Source organism: Jaculus jaculus, chromosome 9 (assembly GCF_020740685.1).
Source record: "Jaculus jaculus isolate mJacJac1 chromosome 9, mJacJac1.mat.Y.cur, whole genome shotgun sequence".
Classification (NCBI taxonomy): Eukaryota; Metazoa; Chordata; class Mammalia; order Rodentia; family Dipodidae; genus Jaculus; species Jaculus jaculus.
This window is the reverse complement of record NC_059110.1, coordinates 125866302-125887197: the sequence shown is the minus strand read 5'-3', so window position 1 is coordinate 125887197 and position 20896 is coordinate 125866302. Positions and strand designations below refer to the sequence as shown.

Sequence of the window (20896 nt, the reverse complement as noted above, 5' to 3'; positions counted from 1 at the left end):
GTAAATTTAGGGTGCTCGAAATCCTTGCTTTATGACTTTAAGGAATTAAGGCCATAGACCAGAGGGTAAGACTTCTGACTATTAGACTAAGAGAAGAAAAAAAGGGAAAAGAAAAAAAAAAAGTACAGAGAGCCAGGTGTGGTGGTACATGCCTTTAATCTCAGCACTTGGGAGGCAGAGGTAGGAGGATCGCCATGAGTTCGAGGCCACCTTGAGACTACATAGTGAATTCCAGGTCAGCCTGAGGACAGTGAGACGGCCTCAAAAAAATCAAAAAAAAAAAAAAAATACAGAGAGCTCCTGCTGTGTGGAAGACAGGAGGGGTAGAGAGCACACTGGGGAGTGGGGTGAGGGTGCCCCCATCTCGGCGAGGCCCCGCTGGGAGAGGGAGGCTTACCAGGGCAGGGGCCTAGAAGCTCCAGAGAGGTGAGTAAGGATCTGCTTATAAAGTCACTGCGGTGGCTCCACCCTCGGGAAGTGGATCTGAGAGACAGCTGATTGGCCGGCTCGGGAGCAAGAGGCAAGCGCTGATTGGATGAGGCGGGATCCGCCTGGGAAGCTGGACTCTGTCCGCAGGTAAGCTTTCCTGCTGGGCTGGGACGCTCGCTGCTCAGCATCCAGCTTGCACCCTACCTGCAGCACAGGCCGTCGGAACATCTGGACGCCGCAGAAGGGATTCCCCACTGCGGTGCACTCACCACCTGACGTCCCGGGGGATCTGGGAAAGAGGTTGATTTACGGCTTTCTTGTTAGAGGACTACAGAAGTCCACGCGTAGGGCTGGAGAGATAGCTTAGCGGTTAAGGTGCAAAAGCACTTCGGTTCGATTCCCCAGGACCTACGTAAGCCAGATGCACAAGGGGACACATGCATCTGGAGTTCTTGCAGTGGCTGGAAGCTCTGGCACACCCATTCATATTCTTTCTCTCTCTCTTTCCCTCTCTCAAATAAACAAAATATTTCTTAAAAGAAGTTCACATAACCTCTCCCATGGTGGAATATGTCATTTGAGTAACCTCAGTCTCTGTTCCCAGACCAGGGTCACTAACATTTGGTTCGTGGGAAGTTACCTCAGTTCTCTCTGAAGCCGCAGCTCTCCCGTGCATCACTGCTTCTCCACCACGTGATATTCTATATACATTTCAATTCAACTTTTTAAAAGTCTTATTTGCTTAGGACTCTAAACAACAATTTCCTGGACTGACTTATTGTTACAACTACTGCTAGAAGACATTTATAACAACAACAACAAAAATACGATTTTATAAAACTGTTAACAAATAGAAAGTTAGGGCTAGAGAGATGTCTCAGTCTCTCTGTGCCTGCATATAAATGCATAAAATATAAAAAATAAAAAGTTAGATATTCTTGTTTTTTTGTTTTTGGTTTTCTGAGGTAGGGTCTTGTTCTAGCCCAGGCTGATCTGGAATTCACTATGTCGTCTCAGGGTGGCCTCGAACTCATGGCGGTCCTCCTACCTCTGCCTCCCCAGGTGCTGGAATTAAAGGCTTGCACCACCACACCTGGCTTTACTTCTGTTTTGTTGTTGCTATCTCATTAACTCAAACAAAGAGAAAAGGTGTTCACATAAATGAGAACATGGGGTTAAAATACTCTTTGAACTCTTGTTAAATTTCAGACCTAAGCTGGGCATGGTGGCACACAGCTTTAATCCCAGGGAGGCAGAGGTAGGGGAACTGACATGAGTTCGAGGCCACCCTAAGATTACATAGTAAATTATAGGTCAGCCTGGGCTAGAGTGAGGCCCTACCCCGAAAAACAACAACATAGTGGTACATCATAGAAAATTACTCTTAAGGGATCTTGCCACAGATGATTGGATCACATCCATCATCAAGGGCTGGGGCACCATCTGAAGTGCTGAAGGCTTGAGACCCAGTGACTACAGACAAGGGACAAGGGACCTGCACTTTCTCCACCAGCACCAGCATTCTAAAGACTCCTCTGTTTATGCCTGGCTGTTGGGGAAAAAGGGAATGAAGAAATGGAGTGTCATTCTAGAGTGACATGAAAGACGACACCTATATACAAGGGAAGGACAGCCAACTTCCAGAGCGACGTCAGGCATCAGGCAAGCAGTTTTAAGGAGGGAAACACAGGCAAGCTGGGGACTTGGTGAAACAGATACTGTGCTCTGTGCAGCTGCGCTCAGCTCGGAAAGCCCCCACCTTATCAGCGGGCAAGCCCTGACTGGACAGCCAGTCACTTAGATAACCTCAGGGATATTCCACTCCAAGAAAAAGTTTTCCAGACCACAGGACCGTAAAGGCAGCATAAAGGAACCAGGCCCTGATCAAGCCAAAGGGGAAAACACACAGAGCGCACCATCTCATGTGGCCAGTGCAGGTGGAATACATGCCACCCCCATGAAGAAGTCAGGCTGAAAAGTAACATCTGAATTCATAATTCATCAAGCCTCACATCCAACTCCCAGCTTCCAGCAAGAAAAAGATGGAGGGACAAGGAGTACAGAAATGAACCGAATTCACCATGTGGAACATTCTAGAATCAAAGAATCCAACAAATGACCATGTTGGGCAAGAAATTGAGAACGCACAAGAAACAAATGAAGGGCTGGAGAGATGGCTTAGTGGTCAAGGTGCTTATCTGCAAAGCCAAAGGACCCTGGTTCAATTCCTCAAGACCCATATAAGCCAGATACACAAGGTAGCACATGTATCTGGAGTTCATTTGCAGTGGCTGGAGGCCCTGGTGGGCTCATTCTCTTTCTTTCTGTCGCTCTCTCAAATAAATAAATAAATAATCTTTTTTAAAAAAAGAGAAATGTGAAATGGAAATCTTGTTTTGATGTCGGTTGTGGTACAAAAATAATAGAAAATCCCTTTGAAAAGATGGAGGAAATTTGAACATGGATTGTTAGGTTATAATAAGCAATTACCATTTGGGTTTTGATAGTGATAATGGCATGCTGATTATGGTTTCTTAAAACGTCATTCCGCTAGAGGTATGTATAGGATTTACAGATAAGATTGCGCATATCTGGGATTTGCTTTCACAAAACATTCTAAGCTCTGAAGAAGGCTGGAGGAAGACAGACGAAACTAGCAGAGTGTCAGTCGTGGTGGAAGCAGGGTGATAAGTACTGGGGATGGAGCTTAGGATTTTGCTCTTGCATATTAAAAAGTATCTGTAGTAAAAAGTCCTTTAAGGAGAAAGGAGGGGAGAAGGTAACCACATACAAGCCTAGAGCATTCCTAAATGTTACCTTATACTTGAAGTCATGAGGCACCTGGTATGGAAGTTTGAACTATGGCCCCATAGACTTGAGTATCCTGTTAAAATTGAGCTTGCACCTTGCATCCCTAGCAGGTAGATCCCTGCTACTGAGGGTGTATCACTGGGGGCAGATCTTAAGAGTCTAGCCCTAAGGTGTGAGGAAAACAGTTGGAACTCTGGTGGTTCACGCTTTTCTTTTTAGCAAGAGAGAAAAAATGGGTGTGCCATGGCCTCCAGCCACTGCAAACAAACTCCAGACGCATGCCCTACCATGTGCATCCAGTTTACGTGGGTACTGGGGAATTGAACCTGGGTCCTTAGGCATTGCAAGCAAATGCCCTAACTTCTAAGCCATCTCTCCAGCCTGATTCATACTGTTTGATGTTTGCTGGCTGTTGGTGTTGTCTCTCTGCTTGGATCTATGGAAGTGAGCCAGTTTCTTTCACCATTAATAATGTTTCCCTGGAATTGGTAGGTCTGAAATAAACTCCTTCCTCCCATAAACTGCATCCGGTTGGATGTTTGTCCCAGCAACAAGGAGCTGATTGCAACACCTGGCAAATAAGCTCTCTTTGTTATCTAGCCAGGTGCAGTGCCGTACACCTTTAATCCCGGCACTCGGGAGGCAGAGGTAGGAGGATCACAGTGAGTTCAAGGCTACCCTGAGACTAACACAGCGAATTCCAGATCAGCCTGGGCTAGAGGGGGACCCTACCTTGAAAATCCAAAAATAAATAAATAAAAAGAATGAAGGAAAATAAAAGGCTTACTCCGTGGCTGTCTAGACAAGGCAGGGGTACCCGATAAGCTTGAAATGAACCAGTGATAACAGAGGGCATCAGTACTTAGAGAAAGAGCCCCGGTACCTCTGGGTGACGTGGGAAGACTGGTGCTAGCCCCCCACAGGGAAGGTGAGAACAACATGGCTACACTGACGCGTCTCCTGCGACATGAGACTTACCCCTGCAGCAAAGCCGAGACTTCCATCTAAGATCCGCCTCTGAAAATGAAAACAGGATGTTTCAGTTTCCAAAGGATAGCAGGGCCAGGAGGAACCATAGGCCCAAAAGGGCCACTGACCCACTTCTGAGTTGGTGAACTTCTGAGCTTACAGAATGGACTGTGAGCCACTGTGTGTGTTGGGGGGGGGGGGTGTCCATCATTTTCAGAATCAACCAGAAGTGTCCTGGGGAGACCCAGGGTTCCTAGGCCATATGCCATCTATTACTCCACACTCTGTGCATTGCAGCCATGAGCCTTAGTCAGTAGCTGACCTACAAGGCGGAAATCACCAAGACTGGTAAAGGGACATGAAGAACGACCAAAACCTTCACAGAGGGGAGGATGCCAACTGGCATAACCACCAATGGATAGCAGAAATGCATGCTCAGAAGTGTTCAAAGCAGCTCTATTTGCAGGAACCCCAAACTAGAAACCACTCCAATTTCCACCCACAGTAGGATAAACGTACCAACTAGGACACACATAACTAAATACCAAAGGGCAAAGAACATATATTGACCATGCTAACATATGCATGCGCACACACATGCACACTCGTATGTGCACGCACACACACACGCGCGCACACACATACACCTCACTATACACACACACACACACACACACACACACACAAATTATGTAATTAGAACAAAAGGGGATGTGTGCATACACTAGAACACATACCAGCATTAAGAGGAAGACATGGGGGAGGCTGCAAGGATGAGCCTTGAGGACACTGTGCTAAGTGAAATACACTGTCCTTGCACAGAGAGTTTTTCTCTGCCTGCTCAACAATGACTCCACATCCTTCCTCCTCCTCCCAGCTCCTGGCAACCACCATTCTATTTTCCATCTGTGAATTTAGCGTGTCTAGCGTGTCTAGTGTCTCATATACTGAGATTTTTTTTTTTTTTTTTTTTTTTTTTTTTGGTACCCTGCAATTCCTAGTTTGAACTCCAATCTCCAATGGATGGATCTGGGCCAACCACCTCCAGGAGGGAAGGGGCAGTGCCGTGAGGGAGTCAGGATCTTATCGCTGAAAGCAATACCTGTTGAACTGGTCTCTAGCACAAGGAGCCTGACATGCCAACTTCCTAAATGTGTTTTCCTTTCCACATCCAGTTCTCAGTGTGTTCAGAGAGACAAAGGCGCTTAGTCATGTGCTGCTGTTACAATGTCTACAGCTGCTCACAAAACAATATAAGGGCTGCATTCCTTGAGACAGTGGTGGGTGACATTGGACCTGGGGACAGGGGCGGGGTGGGGCTGGGGAGGGTGTCAGAATGGGAAACAGGAGCTTGGGCAGGCCTTGGAAGGAGTGTGGGTTGTACGTGGCATGTGGGTCCAGGGAGGTTTGCAGAGTGTGCAGGAGGGATGTCAGGATGTGGGGTGTGGAGGAGGAGGGAGAGATGTGGGAAATACAAGAGAGCTTGGGAGTGTGTGGGGCCAGGGTGTGGAGCCCTTGAATGAGTGAGGATGCGGGGTGGGGGGTATGTACAGAGTAAGGGGTGGGCATTCGTAGCACCTGTAGGGGGGTGCGGAGGTAGCTCTGTCTATAGTCATTCAGGAGGGAGGATGCATGGGGGGAGGGATGCGCAGGAAGGGGGCTTGCTTGGGGGGTAAAGAAATGGGCCTGTATATATTCAGCCAAGGGGCAGAAAGGTGAAGCCCTGGGCCTACAGTAAATAAGAAGGGAAACTGACTCCTTCCTTCCCCCAAGGTCCATAACTCAAGGCCACAGTGGAAGAGAGTTACATCTGAAGTTTAATCTTGGGTCCTACATAGTACTGCCTGCTCTGCGCCTGAAGGAAGTCAGACAGAATCTAGAAGAAGTCAGGCAGCAGGTTATGGGGGGCTGACTCCCTGGTTCCTCACTCCCATACCTTTGAGCCAGAGTACCAGAGGCAGGAGAAGAAAGACCATGTGTGTCGTGTGTGCAACCAACAGATACCCATTGTCCCCTGGCCTAGTAAGAAGAAGACGGGGGGGGGGGGGGGGGGGGGGGGGGGGGGCAAAAAAACCCTGGGCTGGAGAGATGGCTTAGCTGTTAAGGCACTTGCCTGCAAAGCCAAAGGACTTCGGTTCCATTCCCCAACACCCATGTAAGCCAGATGCACAAGGTAGCGCATGCATCTGGAGTTTGTCTCTCTATCTGCCCCTCTCTCTCTGCTTCTTTCTCTCCCTCTCAACTTAATAAACAAATATTAAAAAAAAAAAAAAAAAACAGGAAACAAGGGAAACGTCACCACCCACCACCTGTACGGGTGGTCAGCAGCACCACAATGCTACAGATCTGCTCTGCAAACAGGAAATGACTTCAGAGCTTCCTGCGAGGGCCCCGGGAACCTCCAAAACTGGAGGCACTCACCTGTCCACTAGAGAATATGAACACGAGAGCCGCCCCCGCCGCTGTCATCGCCCAGGTGAAGAAGGTTCCCAGCAAGGCCTGGACCACGGGGCTGTGGCCTTGGAGCATGCCGGATACAGCTGTGTGCAGAAGGGTGAGAGGGTCAGCAGCTGGTGGTCCCCACTGGTAACTCACCTGCGTCCTAACATGGCTACCCAAGTTGGCCTCCATCCGGGGTGGTGGCATGCGTCTTTCCACCTCACCCACCCAGTGGTCCTCAATACCCGGGGCCCCTGGGTCCCAATTCTCCATCTCTGTTCCCCAAGCATTTAACGTCATCTGACCCTGAAAGGAGACAGAGCCACCTGGAGAAAGGCCAGGGCGTCCTCCCAAGGGGCTGCAACGTTCAAACAAGAAGCACATAGAATGTGGCCTAGTGGTGGGCAGCCTGGAGGAACAGAGCCATGGAGGGTGTGCTGCCTCCCCTATTCATTCTACCTGCCCACCTGTCCCTCTCTGTCCTGCTCTGGGTGTCCTCCACACATTACCTTCGGAAGTTCTTCTGTCTAATGGAAGACCTTCCATCTAAGGTCACGCCTTCAAGGCTCCTGAGGCAGCAACCTGGACCGCTCAAGGGTAAATTACACCGACCGACCTTCCATCTCCTGCGGACCCTTCAAGCCCACGTCAGCTCTGTGCCCAGTACCGGCACCACAGTCCCACTCAGCTGGGTTCCCCGCGGCAGCTGCACCAAGCTCAGCCCCTCAGTCCTCCAAGTCTGTGTCCCTCAGATCCCTCCAGGAACCCCTTCCTGCCACAGCGCCTGCCATCCAAGCCCAGATACCAACTTCCTGAAGAACGCGTTCCCGATCCCCCACCCTACACAAACAAACGTGTTTGCTTTCTCTGGGGGCCTGCCTCCTTCATCTTTTTATTACTCCACTGCTGGAGAAGAGAGGGTGCTTCTCCACCCTGGGTGCCCCTGTGAAATGGGGTGTCAAGGCCCCTGAAAAAGTATTTGCTGAGTCAGAAGGCGCCAGCTTACTTGGACCATGCAGTGGGCAAAAACAAGGAAACAGTGCCACGAGTGGCACTTGCCCTGGCCAATTCCCCACACTGCTGCCGAAGGGATACCACTATCTGCCAGGAAAAAGAAAGGGGCCCTTCTCTTATTTGAGCCCAGAAAACCTCCTCAGCCTTTAACGCACTTACCAGCCTAGGTCTGAGATAATGCAGCAGACCTTTCCGTGTGGAAAGTTACAAGACAGAGAAACCCACTTGTGGATCAGTCAAGTCATGTGTTCTTACACACGCACACACACACACTGGGCTAAGGGCCTCATCTCAAAGGCCCCATTCAGGTCCCCTTTGGCCTTCCCGCACTCACAGAGCTAGACCTGACCTCATGCCAGGCCTGGAAAGAGGAGCCAGGAGCTCTGAGCCTACAGGACTAAGAGCTAATGATCCTGCCTCTGTTGGCCCTGAAGGAAACCAGAAGGTGGACAAAACCCCACGCCAAGTTCACACCCAGGTGAGCCTGGCTCAGCCCCTGCTACAAACCTGAACAATAAACAGCACTGATGGATTTAGGTTGTGAAGCCCACAGTCTAAATGGAACTCAGGATGGCAACCACACCAATGAAAGGCAAAAAATAATTTTAGAAGCCGGGCGTGGTGGCACACACCTTTAATCCCAGCACTCGGGAGACAGGGGTAAGGAGGATCGCTGTGAGTTCAAGGCCACCCTGAGACTACATAGTTAATTCCAGGTCAGCCTCGACAGGAGTGAGACCCTACCTCAAAAAACAAATAAATAAATAAAATAATAATAATAATAATTTTAGGGTTGAGCGGTTAAAGGTGGTTGTTTGCCCGGGGTTCAATTTCCCACCACCCACATAAAGCCAGATGCAAAGTGGCACATGCACCTATGATCCCAAAGCACTTACAACAATAGGAGGGAGAGCCAGGAGAATCCAAAGTTTGCAGGCCAGCTAAACTGGCACTGTTTACAGTGGCAAGAGACCACGTCTCAAAAAAAGTGGTAGAAGCCAGGCATGGTGGTGCACACCTTTAATCCCAGCACTCGGGAGGCAGAGGTAGGAGGATAACCATTAGTTCGGGGCCACCCTGAGACTACATAGTGAATACATAGTGAATAGGTCAGCCTGAACTACAGCAAGACCCTACCTCGGAAAACAAACAAAAAAAAAAAGTGGAAGAAAACCACAGACACCTTGAAGCTGACCTCTGACCTCTACGTGCATGCCACAGCATATGTGTACCCACACATGCAAGCACGCACACACACATACACACACACACACACACGCATGCACACACACAAATTTTAAGTTATTTTAAAAGCTGCCTTTTTTCCCCATTATTCCCCTATCAAGCCACCTTAGAAACAATGGCTTGTGTTTTTTTTTAAACCAAGACACTTGGACCATTACAAAAGCCATCCATTTCCAGCTTCTTGTGCATAAAATTTCAAACATTTACAAAGCTATCATCCTTAGTCCTCACTATCCAAAACAGATCATATCACACATTTTCTCCCCTCAGTGCTGAGAAGGTGCCCTTTCACAGCTACAGGAGCAAACAATCCTCTTTGGCCAAATGGCTGGTGGACAGAAGGGAGTCGTGGGTGTCCCTGGTGGCTAAGTGGGAAAACTTCTAAGCCTGTTGAGCATCTGAGAATTAAGAAAGGGACACAGAGAGAGGCCACCTTCTTTCCAGCCCAACAGGCAATGCAAGTTCAGTGTCCCTTGGGGAAGTTTCTTCTATTTGCTGTTTGAAAACCTCTCTACTCAAAGGGTGGTCTGAGAGCCAGCAACAATGGTACCCCCCTCGGAAGCTACTTAGAAATGTAATCGCAGGTGACACCCAGACATGCCGAATCACAGCCTGTCTCTTGTCTAATTCCTTGTGGGGATTCTCACGCCCTCATGGACCAGCTTCTATAAGGCCAAAGCATATGGACTGGGGAGATGGCTCAGCAGTTAAGGCATTTGCCTGCGAAGCCTAAGGACCCAGGTGTGACTCCCCAGAACTGATGTAAGCTAGATGCACATGGCGAAGCATGCATCTGGAGTTCATTTGCAGTGGCTACAGGCCCTGGCATGCCCATTTTCTCTCTCTCTCTCTCCCCCTCCCTCTCTCTCTCAAATAAATAAATTAATTTTTTAAAAAAGGCCAAAAGTTTAGCAAGCAAATCCTGCCCTGCGGGGAATGGGCATGACCCAAGGGAAAAAAATGTCCCTAACTGATAGACCAGTAAGCCCTTACAAGCAGGTGCACCAGGCAGTCACTGCATTTCCAAAGTAGCTCAGGCCACGCAGCCCAGACTTCCTCAAGATTGTAACCCCTGTGAATGAGCAAGAGAAAAGACTCTTCTCTGCCCACTGCAGCTTGGCAGAAGCAGTGAACACTGGCCCGCACGTGGGCACTTCTTGCTTAGGCTGCGTATGTTGTGGCTAAAAAAGAGTCTCTCTCTTTTCTGTTTCATTTTGTGGGTTTCCTCCCCCTCTTAAGCCTGTGGCTCCCCGCTTCACAATGCTGGTGTGGTTGAAGAAGTGACAGCTACCTGGGCTTTTCCGAGTCCTGACTCCAGCCGGGAGCCAGCAGGATTGGGGCTTGGGCCGGTAAGACTGTATGTAGGAAAAGTTTTCCAGCCAGCACCTTGCTACTCAAAGTGTGGTCCAGCTGGCCTGGGAGTTGGTTGGAAATGTACAGCCTCAGACCTCCCCTAGACCTCCTGCAGGTTAACTGGACACTGGCAAGTTCAAGAGGGAGTAGGAGGGGACCCCGAAGGGCTGACACCCAGCTCCCAGTGATCCCCGATTCCCCACACACTACCACAAAGCAATGAATGAACAAGACCCGGGCCGAGCATCGAGAGACTGCATATTATGGGTCCTGGCTTACCCTGGGGAGGGGTAGAGGGGACCGGACACCCATCCCTCCTCTGCCCCTGCAAAAGTCACCTGCTCCCCTCCAGTGCCCTCCCCAGGGCACCCCTTTTCCAAGCTCGGGATCGTAGCCCTAGAGTCCCACAGTCTTTCAGGACGCGACTGCCCCGATCCCGCAACCACGGGCGGTGAAGGAGAGAAAAGGCGACTCACTAGGGTGCCCTCTCCAGCCCCCACTCCACTTCCATCAGCCCCCGCTGCCACTCGCTCGGCCGGCTCCACTCCCGCTGTCACTTCCTGCTTCCCTCCAGCACACGTGGCCCTCCAGCCACAGGCCCCGCCCCGCCGCGACCGGCAGCGCCAGCCTGGAGAATGGATTCTCTGGTTCACGGCCTTCTGCGGGCTCAGGAACAGATCCGGGAGGGCAAGTGCAGAGGCCGCCCACCCCTACCCCCCACTCCAAGGCCAAGAGCCTAGAACGACCGCAGTGCTTAAGAGTCCAGGAGCACAAGCCCCTGCAGCCCTTCCTCACTTCCAACTCTAGCTCCTACCCTCATCTCCATGGCCTTAAGGAGTGATCTGTAATGTCCAGGAGTGGTATAGCTGGAATACAAATATAGTTTTAGCTTTCTGAGAAACCTCCACACTGATTTCCATAATGGCTATACCAGTTTATGCTCCCTCCAAAACTGCATAAGAAGGGTCTCTCCTGACCCCCCTCTCCAGCATGTCATTTGATATTTTTTAATATTATTTATTTGAGAGAGTGGGAGAGGCAGAGACAAAGAGAGAATTGGCATGCCAGGGCCTCCAGCCACTGCAAATGAACTCCAGATGCATGTGTCCCCTTGTGCATCTGGCTTACGTGGGTCCTGGGGAATCCAACTGGGTCCTTGGGCTTCACAGGCAAGCGCCTTAGCCGCTAAGCCATTTCCCCAGCCCATCATTTGATATTTTTGATGGCTGGCATGAGCTGGAATCTCGGAGCACTTTTGATTTGCTTTTCTCTGGTGGCAGAGGTAGGAGGATCGCCATGAGTTCAAGGCCACCCTGAGACTACATAGTGCATTCCAGGTCAGCCTGGGCTGGAGTGAGACCCTACCTTGAAAAACCAAAAAAAGTATTATGTACATGTATGAAAAATTACCAATAAATAAGTTTTTAAAGTTAACTTGTAAACTTTACTGTATGAACATATTGCATATTGGTCACATTCCCTCACTGCACCCTACTCCTCTGAGGGCCCTCCTCAATGAGGCTATGAGTAGCTACTGTGGAGTCACGAATGCACCAGTCTGGGGGGGGGGGGTAGACATTTATTTATTTATTTATTTACAGAGACAGAGACTGCATGGGCAATCCAGGGCCTCCTGCCAACTACAAAATAAATAAATAAATAAATAACTCCAGACACATGGTGCATCTAGCTGTACTGGGTACCAGGAAACTGAACTCAGGTCATCAGACTTTGCAAGCAAGCACTTTTAACTGCTAACCCATCTCCCCAGAACAAGAGTTTGTTTTCTTAATATTTTATTTATTTATTTTAGAGAGAGAGAAAGAGGCAGAGACAGAGAGAATAGGCACACCAGGGCCTCTAGCCACTGCAAACGAACTCTAGACGCATGTGCTACTTTGTGCATCTGGCTTTATGTGGGTACTGGGGGATCACCATGCATGCTCTCTCTCTCTCTCTCTCTCTCTCTCTGCTTCACTGTGACTTGGAGTTAGACAACTCACCCTGTGCAGCAGCCTTCTTGACCCCTTAGATAATTGACCTTTACCCTCCATTCATTCACCGACTTGAGTCACTAGACATTTCTTTAGCGGCAGCACTGTGTGGTACATTCTGTGGGGCCCTGGTGCATAGAGGTCAACCAAGGGGAGATGCGGCTTTGCCACCCTGCTCCTGCCCAACCTCTGGGAAGTCTGGTCACTGAGAAAGCATGGCAACTGAGGTGGCCTCTGACTCTGGATGGACTGTTCTTTCCTTCAGAAGTGTGGACAAGCCCAGTTGGAACTGGCTCTCAGATTTGCTGAGGGGAGCCCAGACATGAAAACAACAAGCAGTTCTTGGAAGTCTTCTATTGATGGGGGGGTTGGGAGAATAGCTCAGTGACTTAAGGGAGTTGCTTGTGACACCTACTGGCCCAGGTTCAATTCCCCAGCCACCCATATACAACCAAGCACAGAAAGTGGCACAAGCATCTGGGGTATATTTACAGTGCAAGAGACCCTGGCACATCTACACACACACACATGCATGCACACATACACAAACATGCAAATAAATTTTCACTCAGGGGGCTGAGGTGAGAGAAGGATCACTGTGAATTTGAGGTAGGGTCTTACTCTAGCCCGGGCTGACCTGGAATTCACTATGTAGCCTCAGGTTGGCCTCAAACTCACAGGGATCCTCCTACCTCTGTCTCCCAAGTGCTGGGATTAAAGGCGTGTCCCACCACACCCAGAAATATATAATAGATAGACATAGATATGTTTGACCATATAATTATACGTATTCTTGAGAATTAATGTTCTACTCTCCACTTCAGCTGAGGCTACCATCAGCAGAGAGTCATCTGGCTCCAAATGTCAGAAGTAGAGAAACAAACTGTGTGAAATCTTGGTGTCATCCCATGAAATAGCTCTCAGAATGGCACGGTGATAACAATCACCCCCATGACTTTTTTTTTTTTTTGAGGTAGGGTCTCACTCTAGCCCAGGCTGACCTGGAATTCACTATGGAGCCTCAGGGTGGCCTCGAACTCACAGCGATTCTCCTACCTTTGCCTCCCGAGTGCTGGGATTAAAGGCATGTGCCACCACACCCTGCTTTCCATAACAGTTTTTTCATTTGAGAGAGGTTGAGAATGGGCGTGCCAGAGCCTCTGCAAATGAACTCCAGACATGTGCACCACCTTATGCATCTGACTTACTTGGGATCTGGGGAGTTGAACCTGGGTCCTTAAGCTTCACAGGCAAGTGTCTTAACTGCTAAGCCATCTCTCCAGCACACACATGCCCCATAACATTTTATATAAGTTTGAAGAAGCACTTACCCAGACAATAGTTAGCCCACAACCCACCATGAAACATCAAAAGGCACAGAAATGACTGTCTGCCCATCTTCATAACCAAGCACAGTTGGTGCAGAACACTCCTGCCACAAACAGGCAGTGTGCCCACTTCCTCAGAACTCTCTCAGCTCTGTTCCCCAGAGGCTTGATGATGTCATCAGGACCCAGGTACAATGTGGAACTTTGTACACGGAAACTTCTGGAAGGGTTCCAGTAATGACTGGGCAGCTGTGGGGACAGATTTGCCCCTCCTCTTCATGAGTGCTGTCTGATGGGACTGCCAAACCAGTGGAGGGAAGGCTCTAGTCAGCCTCCAACCAAAGCATCCAGGGAAGCCCCAGACCTCCAGGGCTTGAAGGAGAAACTGAGTCAGCAATCCAGTCCCTCCTCAATTTTGTCTGCTGCGTGATTCTCAGTGTGCACCATGACTGCCCTAGGGAGGTGTAAGAGAACAGTCCTGCTGAATTCCCAGCAATCGATGCCTGGGAGAGAAGTTTCTGGTCCAGTACAAGGCACTTAAAATGCAAACCCAGTATGGCTCTGCTGCCAGCCTAATAAGATACCAGTCATTAGATAAAAACCATCCCTGACTGACTATGAAATCAACCCTGTCTCTGAGATGATGATTAGCAAACACTGGTTTCCCCATTTTCTACTACTGTTGCTTTGACCCCCTCTCCTGAGCCGGGCGCAGTGTTCCCCACCACACTCAGATGCTGACTTCCACACCAGTCTGAGCTACATAGTAACAGCCCATCTCGAAAATCAGAACAAGCCTGGCTGAAGGGACATGCTATGTCCACCAAACTTGTGTTGATGCCCACACGTTCACGCTACTGTCACTTTTGGTTAGAGAAGCTTCTCTTTTCAGATGGTGGTGACCACTGGGGTGAGTCAGAGCTCACCAAAGTGCTGAGAAGTGACAGCGGAGCGTTCAGCTCTAAATGAGACCTCCCTGTCATATCCTCCAAGGCTCAGGAACTATGGTAGTTTAAAATATATGGCCCCATAGACTCGGGTGTTTTATTAAAATTGAATTTGTTGCTTGAGCCTCTAGCAGGCAGATTCCCGCTACAGTGGGGGGCGGGGCAGGGGGAGTCACTGGGGGCAGATCAAATTCCAGTGCAAAGACGTGGAGAGGGGTTTGAGCTGGGGGTTCTTGCCTGCTGGTGTTGGTGTTTGCTCACTATCGATTTTTTCTCTCTCTGCTTGGGTCTGTGGAAGTCAGCAGTGTCTTTGGCCATTGATGGAGCTTCCCCTGGATCTGTAAGCTTAAAATAAATCCTTTCCTCCCATAAACTGTATCTGTTTGGAAATTCATCACAGCACCTTGGACCATTGCTGAAGAGATGATGGGAGGAATGTGAGAGCTAAAGGAAGGGAAGGCGTTCTTAAATACTGTCTTCCAGATACAAAGTGGCCTTGCTATTCATAACCTCACAGTGGATGACACTACCTACACAAGACCTGCATAATAAGAGGTAAAAAAGAAATGATAACATCAAAATAGAAGAGAGACTAATTGGAAAGAAGAAAGGAAAGCTGGATATGATGACGCACGCCTTTAATCCCAGCACTTCGGGGACAGAGGTAGGAGGATCACCATTAGTTGGAGGCCAGCCTGAGACTAGATAGTGAATTCCAGGTCAGCCTTGGCTAGAGTGAGACCTACCTCAAAAAAAAAAAAAAAAGAAAGAAAGAAAGAAAGAAAGAAAGAAAGAAAGAAAGAAAGAAAGAAAGAAAGAGGGGATTCAATGAAGGGAGTATTGTTGTTGGAGGGGATGGAGAATGGTGGGAGGGGATTATGATCATAGAATATTTTTATATTTATGAAAGTTTTCAATAAAAAAATTTTTAAGCCAGGAATGATGGTGCATGCCTTTAATCCCAGCACTTGGGAGGCAAAGGTAGGAGGATCACTGTGAGTTCAAGGCCACCCTGAGACTCCATAGTGAATTCCAGGTCAGCCTGGGCTAGAGTGCGACCCTTCCTCAAAAAAACAAAAAAAGAAAAAGAGAAAAGAAAGAAAGAAGAAGGGATTTAATGAAGGGAGTATTGTTGGAGGTGGAGAATAGTGGAAGGGGATTATGATCATAGAATATTTTTATATCTATAAAAGTCGTCAATTAAAAAAAACTTTTAAGCCGGGAATGATGCTGCATGCCTTTAAGCCCAGCACTCAGGAGGCAGAGGAAGAAGGATCACCGTGAGTTCGAGGCCACCATGCATTCACCATGGTGAATTCCAGGTCAGCTTGGGCTAGACCCTACCTCAAAAAACCAAAACAAAACAAAAGAAAAGTTTATAAAAATAAAACAGGATCAAAACAATTAAAACAAAGCCAGCCTCCTCTGACGTGTTAGCAGTGATTCTGTGGCGGCCACTTTGACAGGCTAAGTCAAGGCTCTGCTGAGCCATTTCTTCCCCGCTGTCCGGCCGCCTCAGTGAGAAGTGCTCACGGCGCGCCCGCGCTGGTGGCTGCGTGCCAGGCTCCGAGCGCGCCCCAGGGAGGGAGACTCATGCGACCTGCGGCTTCGGGATGTTTCAAGTGTGGCCACGTTGGACCTACATCGACTGCCACATACGTTAAAGCTGGTGACCGAAGCCCTTTATTATGCAAGGGCTGGTCCAAAGAAGGCTCAGAGTCAAAGGCCTAGAACGATGGTCTCGGGAGTTGTGATTTCTTCTTACTCTGACGTAATATTCATTTTTATACCTGAATTTCTATTTTTTGCTCCCTTCTTACTGATTTGCTTTGAATCAGGGTTTCTCTAGCTAACCCACCTCAAGCCTCAAGTACTGGAATTATAGTAGTGTGCCATCCAACTGGCCCTATTTGTTTTTCTTAAGTAAGACTACCAAAATTGCGTAAGTCTCGGAAGCTACAAAGCCTGGAGAAGAGGGGCAGGAAGAAGGTAAGAGCCAGGGCTGGAGAGATGGCTTAGCGGTTAAGCGCTTGCCTGTGAAGCCTAAGGACCCCGGTTCGAGGCTCGGTTCCCCAGGTCCCACGTTAGCCAGATGCACAAGGGGGCGCACGCGTCTGGAGTTCGTTTGCAGAGGCTGGAAGCCCTGGCGCGCCCATTCTCTCTCTCTCCCTCTATCTGTCTTTCTCTCTGTGTCTGTTGTTCTCAAATAAATAAATAAAAAATGAACAAAAAATATTAAAAAAAAAAAAAAAAGAAGGTAAGAGCCAGAGAGTAGAAGGAGCTTTGGAGCACTATCTTCCACTGCAGCCATGACCTCACAAGGGCTGTCATTCCCTGCACAAGATGGGGCCCACCAGCATTCGGTCAGGATACTGGAGAAGCTCAGGAGGCCCTTCCTTTCTGAGGAATTATTGGCAGTTAATGATTGCTGGGGGTGGGGGAAGACATTTTCTCAGCAGTAGCCAGTGGTTTAAATCACCCATGCTCCATTTAATAGGCCCCATGCTCGTGAAAGAAACCCTAATTACACTCAGTGAGTCATATAAAAAAGACATCAAATGGAAAGAGACTGATTGGGAAGTTTCAACAGGACGAAGATGAAGAAAGATAGTGAGAGGTGACAATCATCAAAATACACTATATACATGAATAAAAGTTGCCCATAAGCAAATTTTAAAAAACAAAAACACAGAAATATTAGTTAATTAAATCTGTATGTGCCCTGGGCAAATGTTTAGATATTTAAGCAGGAAGACAAGTAGCTTGCCCTGGCAGACAGTTATGCTCCCCTGCCCCAAAGACATATGGGTCCTAACCCCTGAGACATACAACTATGTCACCTCACACAGTGAAAGGACCTTTGCTGGTGTGGTTAAGGGTCCTGAGATGGAGAGAGAATCCTGGATCATTGGGTGGGCCCATTTCATCTCAAGAACCCTGAAGAGGAACAAGAAGGAGGTGACAGAATGTACAGATGTGCCAGGGAAGCACAGGTCACAAAGACACAACCAGGAGGGCTGGAGGGATGGCTTAGTGGTTAAGGCACTTGCCTAAAAAGCCAAAGGACCCAGGTTCAACTCCCCAGGACCCACATGAGCCAGATGCATCTAGAGTTTGTTTGCAGTGGCTGGAGGCCCTAGCATGCCTACTCTCTTCCTCTCTCTCTCTCCCTCTTTCTCGGTCAAATTAATTAATTAATTTTTTTTTTTTAAAGATGCAGACACCTGGAGCCCGAAAAGGCCCAAAATCAGAAGGGTTCTCAACCTTTCACACACCTTAGCTCTAGGACTTGTAATGAGCTCAGGAACTATGAGGTGAGGTGTTTGTACGCTGTGGTATTGCGGCTCAAGCCTTGAGTGGTGCCGGGCAAGCACTCTTTCCCTGAGCCATCCCTGGCCCAAATCTGCACTCATCTGTTACTCGTGTGTAGTCATTTGATACAGCAGCAAGAGTAAACTCACACACATGCTCCATTTAATAGGCCCCATGCTCGTGAAAGAAACCCTAATTACACTCAGTGAGTCATATAAAAAAGACATCAAATGGAAAGAGACTGATTGAATGCGCAGATCCGTACGTTTGATTCCCAGAACTGCCTAACACAAGGAGTGGTGTGCGTGCCTGTAATCCCATGTCTGGGAGGTAAACAGGAGGATCAGAAGCTCAGGGGCTGGGCCGGCTCAGCAGTTAAGGGTGCTTGTTTGCAAAGCCTGCCAGTCCAGGTTCAATTCCTAGTACTCACATAAAGCCAGATGCAAAAAGTAGGGAATGTTGGGCTGGAGAGATGGCTTAGCGGTTAAGCGCTCGCCTGTGAAGCCTAAGGACCCCGGTTTGAGGCTCGGTTCCCCAGGTCCCACGTTAGCCAGATGCACAAGGGGGCGCACTTGTCTGGAGTTCGTTTGCAGAGGCTGGAAGCCCTGGCGCGCCCATTCTCTCTCTCTCTCCCTCTATCTGTCTTTCTCTCTGTCTCTGTCGCTCTCAAATAAAAAAAAAAAAAGTAGGGAATGCATCTGGAGGCCACTTACAGCAGCAAAAGGCCCTGCCGCTTGCTCACTTGCTCTCTTTCTCTGTCTGTCTGTCTGTCATAAAAGAAAATGAAGGGCTGGAGAGATGGCTTAGCAGTTAAGGCACTTACCTGCAAAGCTAAAGGACCTTGATTCGATTCCCCAGGACCCACGTAAATCAGATGCACAAGGTGATGCACGTGTCTGGAGTGTGTTTGCAGTGGCTGGAAGCCCTGGTGCGCCCATTCTCATTCTCTGTCCCTCTCACTCTGCCCCTTTCCTTCTCTCAAATAATTGAATACAAATAAAATATTTAAAAAAGAAAGTGAAAATATAGAAGTTCAGGGTCATCCTTAAGTCTATAGCAAGTTTGAGGCCAGCCTGGGCTACTAGAAACCCAGTTTCCAAAAAAATGACCCCCATGACTGACTGCTGCTCTCACAATTCATAACTCACAACCCCATGATGTACGCCAGCAATCCCACTAAGGAGGGCCCTCAATGCAGTGGGGACAGGGAGGAAGGAAATGATGGCACCAATATATGATGTGTCCATACAAAGTCTCTACTTAGTTTTTAAAAAATGGAAAAGAGTAGGAATAACAAAGCTTTAAAAAAAAATGTTTCCGGGCTGGAGAGATGGCTTGGGCTGGAGAGATGGCTTAGCAGTTAAGCACTTGCCTGTGAAGCCTAAGGACCCCGGTTCGAGGCTCGGTTCCCCAGGTCCCACGTTAGCCAGATGCACAAGGGGGCGCATTCGTCTGGAGTTCGTTTGCAGAGGCTGGAAGCCCTGGCGCGCCCATTCTCTCTCTCCCCCTCTATCTGTCCTTCTCTCTGTGTCTGTCACTCTCAAATAAATTAAAAAAAAAAATTAAAAAAAAAATGTTTCCAAGGGGACTAGTTAGTAGAATGCTTATCTTGTAAGCCTAAGGAGTTGAAATATTCCCAAGACCCACATAAAAATGCTGGGCATACTGGGCATGGTGGTGCACGCCTTTAATTCCAGCACTTAGAAGGTGCACACCTTTACTCCCAGCATTTGGGAGGCAGAGGTTGGAGAATCACTATGAGTTAGAGGCCAGCCTGAGAATACATAGTGAATTCCAGGTCAGTCTGGGCTAGAGTGAGACTCTACCTCAACAAAACAAAAATGTCGGGGTGGGGGGGAAGGAGGGAATTACTATGGGATATTTTTTATAATCATGGAAAATGTTAATAAAAATAAAAAATTTAAGGGCTGGAGAGATGGCTTAGCAGTTAAGCGCTTGCCTGTGAAGCCTAAGGACCCCGGTTCGAGGCTCGGTTCCCCAGGTCCCACGTTAGCCAGATGCACAAGGGGGCGCACGCGTCTGGAGTTCGTTTGCAGAGGCTGGAAGCCCTGGCGCGCCCATTCTCTCTCTTTCCCTCTATCTGTCTTTCTCTCTGGGTCTGTCGCTCTCAAATAAATAAATTAAAAATTAAAAAAAAAAAATAACCCCCCAAAACATTTTTAAAAAAAATAAAAAATTTAAAAAAAAACAAAAATGCTAGGCATGCATGCTCCGGCAAATAACCCCACTTATTCTCAAACAAGCCACCCTAATTAAACTCAATGGGTCACAAAAATAAAAGCCATGAAAGCGTAAGAGGACAAACTGTAAAGATGAAGGGGTTTAGCTATACTGGGACAGGGAGCTGGAGAGATGGATTAGCCATCAAGATGCTTGCCTACAAAGCCAAGGAACCCAGGTTCGAGTCCCCAGGACCCTTGTAAGCCAGATGCACAAAATGGAACATGTGTCTGGAGTTTATTTGCAACAGCAGAAGGCTCTGGTGTGCCCATTCTCTCTCTCTCTCTCTCTCTCTCTCTCTCTCTCTCTCTCTCTCTCTCTCTCAAATAAATAAATTAAAATAGAATGGGAGTGGAACAATATGAGGTAACAGGAATACATTATACACTCGTACAAAACTGTCAAAAATATAAAGAGTAAAAAAATGAAACTGAACAGATGCTATCATATTGTTGGGATAACAATAGAAGAAAAGAAAGGAAACTTTTATTTTACTCAAACATCCTGAGCAATAATTGCCCACCCCAAATTAGACCAGAATAGCTCTTATATTAATAAAATGTACTTTACAGATTTGAGCATTTTAGAAAAGGAATGCTGGGAGTGGTGACATGTGCCTACATAATCAGCACTGTGAGGGCAGAGACAGGAAGACCCCCGGGCTCACTGACCAGTCAGTCTAGTCAGTGGGCTATGGGTCAGTAAGAAATTCTGTCTCGGGCTGGAGAGATGGCTTAGTGGTTAAGTGCTTGCCTGTGAAGCCTAAGGACCCCGGTTCGAGGCTCGGTTCCCCAGGTCCCACGTTAGCCAGATG

At 48.3% G+C, this 20896-nt stretch overlaps 1 protein-coding gene across 2 annotated transcripts in view; it reads right to left on the bottom strand.

Annotated features, from left to right (window-relative positions):
• Slc39a11 (solute carrier family 39 member 11) overlaps positions 1-10847 on the bottom strand; it is a 408615-nt gene extending 397768 nt beyond the window's left edge. For both annotated transcript variants that reach the window (XM_045159412.1, XM_004655147.2), the window contains exons 1-3: positions 10737-10847; positions 6631-6749; positions 4219-4257 (exon numbers count right to left, since the gene is read on the bottom strand). In XM_045159412.1, coding sequence (XP_045015347.1) covers positions 4219-4257; positions 6631-6738 — 147 coding nt within the window. In that variant the 5' untranslated portion in view covers positions 6739-6749; positions 10737-10847. The remainder of the gene's footprint in view (positions 1-4218; positions 4258-6630; positions 6750-10736) is intronic.
• Positions 10848-20896: the final 10049 nt, after the last annotated feature.